The following is a 2,470-nucleotide window of genomic DNA, read 5'->3' as shown; positions in this document are numbered from 1 at the left end:
AAGAAAACCGCCGCGACCAATTATTCAGCGAAATAACTGGAGAATAAGAATATGAATCAACCAAATTAATCATTTTTCTCCTTATATAAACATAAATAAATTTATAATTCGTTCGTATATAAATTGTGCTTTAAACACGTGTTTATTTATTTTTAAAACACAGATAAGAACAATAAGTAACATAATTTTATAATTAGATCTCATACCGAAATCGATGAAATGACTCGCTCTTAAATAATTTTAAATATCTGCATTAAAAATTCAACTAAAACAAAAATATGCAACGTTATGAAACGTTAAACAAAAACTTAGTCAATTCATTTTGCCAATGAAATTAATTGCAACGTGACTTTAATCTAATATTATTAATGTTATATTATATAAACTTCAATACAGGTAATAACGAAAATAGAATCCAGAGCATTAAATCCAGAAGACAGCCAATTAAGACTCCATATAATTTTCCACTTTACGGGTAATAATTAGCTACAATTTGTACGAAGGATATTATTAATTTACCGAAATTAATCAGTTTTTTTCAACGCAGACAAAACTAAAATTCCTTTGCATTTGGTAGTATTGTCTTCTCCTATGTCCTTGTTAAAGTACCAATGTTTTATATCGAGATTGGCTTCTTATAAAGCTTCCTTCACCAATTGCTCACTTACAGACAAATCGTAAAATTTAAGTTTTTCCGAGTCGTTGACGTAGATGCAGTAAGAACTGTCGATAATTACAATCATTATCAAAGCTCCGCCCGGAACGAGAAAATATTCTAATTTCTTAATAGCCGATGTGTAAGCTTCGACGGTAGGACAGGAGCATTCTAAACAGTAAGAAGTAAAAACGACATCGAATTTTCCAACGTCCGAAGGATTCAGACCCAAATTTTCTTTGAAGATGTCGCAGGGCAACACACTTTTAACTCTTTGCCTTATTCTCGATTCGATCGTTTTAATTCCTTTTTCTGTGTTTCTGTTCAAAATTAATAACAAAAATAATGATTTGGAATTAAAATTTCCCATAAACGACCAGACTTATATTAGTAAAATTGGATTTACCCATATTTTTCTAGTCTGGCTGTCATTGCTACGAAAGCGGACCAATCGAGTGCATTTGGCTCGTTGTTCAGCCATTTTTGTAATTCTTGACGATTTGCATCGGCATATTCAGAAAGAACAATTTCCGAAAATACTTTGGTGGCAGAGGCGATCCTGTGAACTGTAGGACCGGATCTAACGTCGAGTAATCTCATACCTTTAATACAGTACTTTCTATTTCAAAAAAATAATAATTATGAACACGGTTTCAAGAATATTTAAACAATAATTATGAATTTTAAGAGACAAAAAATACTTAGAAATTTCCCTATGAATGTCCTGTTTTCGTCGTGAAAATATTTATAATATTTATTCAGTTTTAAAATTTCAAGTTTTCAAATTTTATATATTATGCTGTATTATAAAAATAGATTTAATTACTTAAAGTTAAAGAGATTTTAAAAAAATGACGGATTTACATTATTATTAAGGCATTAACTGTTCATATCCTTTGTATTTTGCTAATGTTAAAAAGGCGCCTTATTTTGGGAGTAGGAGCAAGCTAAACAAATTGTAAATATGCTAATAACGAGTAAAATTTTCATTAAATCTGACCCTACTAGACATATGACTCACGACCTCCTTGACCTTTACCAAAACTTAATTGCATCAATGCCCCATATATACATATAGAAATAACCCTTCTAAGTTTCAAATTATTTTGTTTATCTAGTTCTGTGATACAATGAGACTTTTGGGAAGGATAAAATTTGACCGATCATCCATATTTTCCATGTTATATTCTGTAAGTGCAGGGAAGTACAGTAAAAATTAACTAATTAATTCTATCTCATTAACTAATTTTAGCAATGCTTTCTTCTGAGTAAGAAAATTTTATTGTATCTTACAATTTTTTCAATGTAGAAGCAATTTTTACTTTTCCGGCTGTGATATATAACAGAGGGAAAGTATGGCGATGGGTCAAAAAACGACCTTCAAGATTTTTACATTTTTCGGTTCGGGACACCTTGAAAGGTCGAAAAATGCAAACAAATTCTAGGATTTTTTCTCTATATATAGATGTTAGTGTTTGTGTGTGGAGGCACGATTTTCATCACACTGTTTGAAGCTGAATAACTCCTGCGATTTTTGTCGAAAATTTCTGAAATTTTGCAGGATGGTTTGCTTATTAGACGGATTAATGCTATTAAATTTTAGTGGTTAAAGGGGCGAGGAGATAATAGGAGTCGTATGTATTTCCAGTAAGGTCGGACTTAACGACAATTTTACTCGTTATTAGCGTTTACAATTTTTTTTTTTTTTTTATAAAACTCATCCCTACCCTGAAAATTATGCTCTTTGTCATTTTATAATAGTTATAAATAAAATTCACGGAAAAAGCGATGGAAACGTCTAAGACAAACTGCTTT

The 2,470-nt window shown here is 30.6% G+C and overlaps 1 protein-coding gene across 1 annotated transcript; it reads right to left on the bottom strand.

Moving 5' to 3' along the window:
• Window positions 1–435: 435 nt before the first annotated feature.
• Window positions 436–1,260, bottom strand: LOC136986127 (nicotinamide N-methyltransferase-like). The gene is made up of 2 exons (XM_067283593.1): window positions 1,062–1,260; window positions 436–975 (listed from the first exon to the last, which is right to left on the bottom strand). Exons 1-2 carry the CDS (start codon window positions 1,253–1,255, stop codon window positions 636–638), a joined length of 534 nt encoding a protein of 177 aa, XP_067139694.1. The 5' UTR covers window positions 1,256–1,260; the 3' UTR covers window positions 436–635.
• Between the last annotated feature and the right edge of the window lie 1,210 nt (window positions 1,261–2,470).

This window comes from Centruroides vittatus, unplaced genomic scaffold, assembly GCF_030686945.1.
Source record: "Centruroides vittatus isolate TY-2023 unplaced genomic scaffold, ASM3068694v2 scaffold_1014, whole genome shotgun sequence".
Classification (NCBI taxonomy): domain Eukaryota; kingdom Metazoa; phylum Arthropoda; class Arachnida; order Scorpiones; family Buthidae; genus Centruroides; species Centruroides vittatus.
This window is presented reverse-complemented; position numbering and strand designations above follow the sequence as displayed.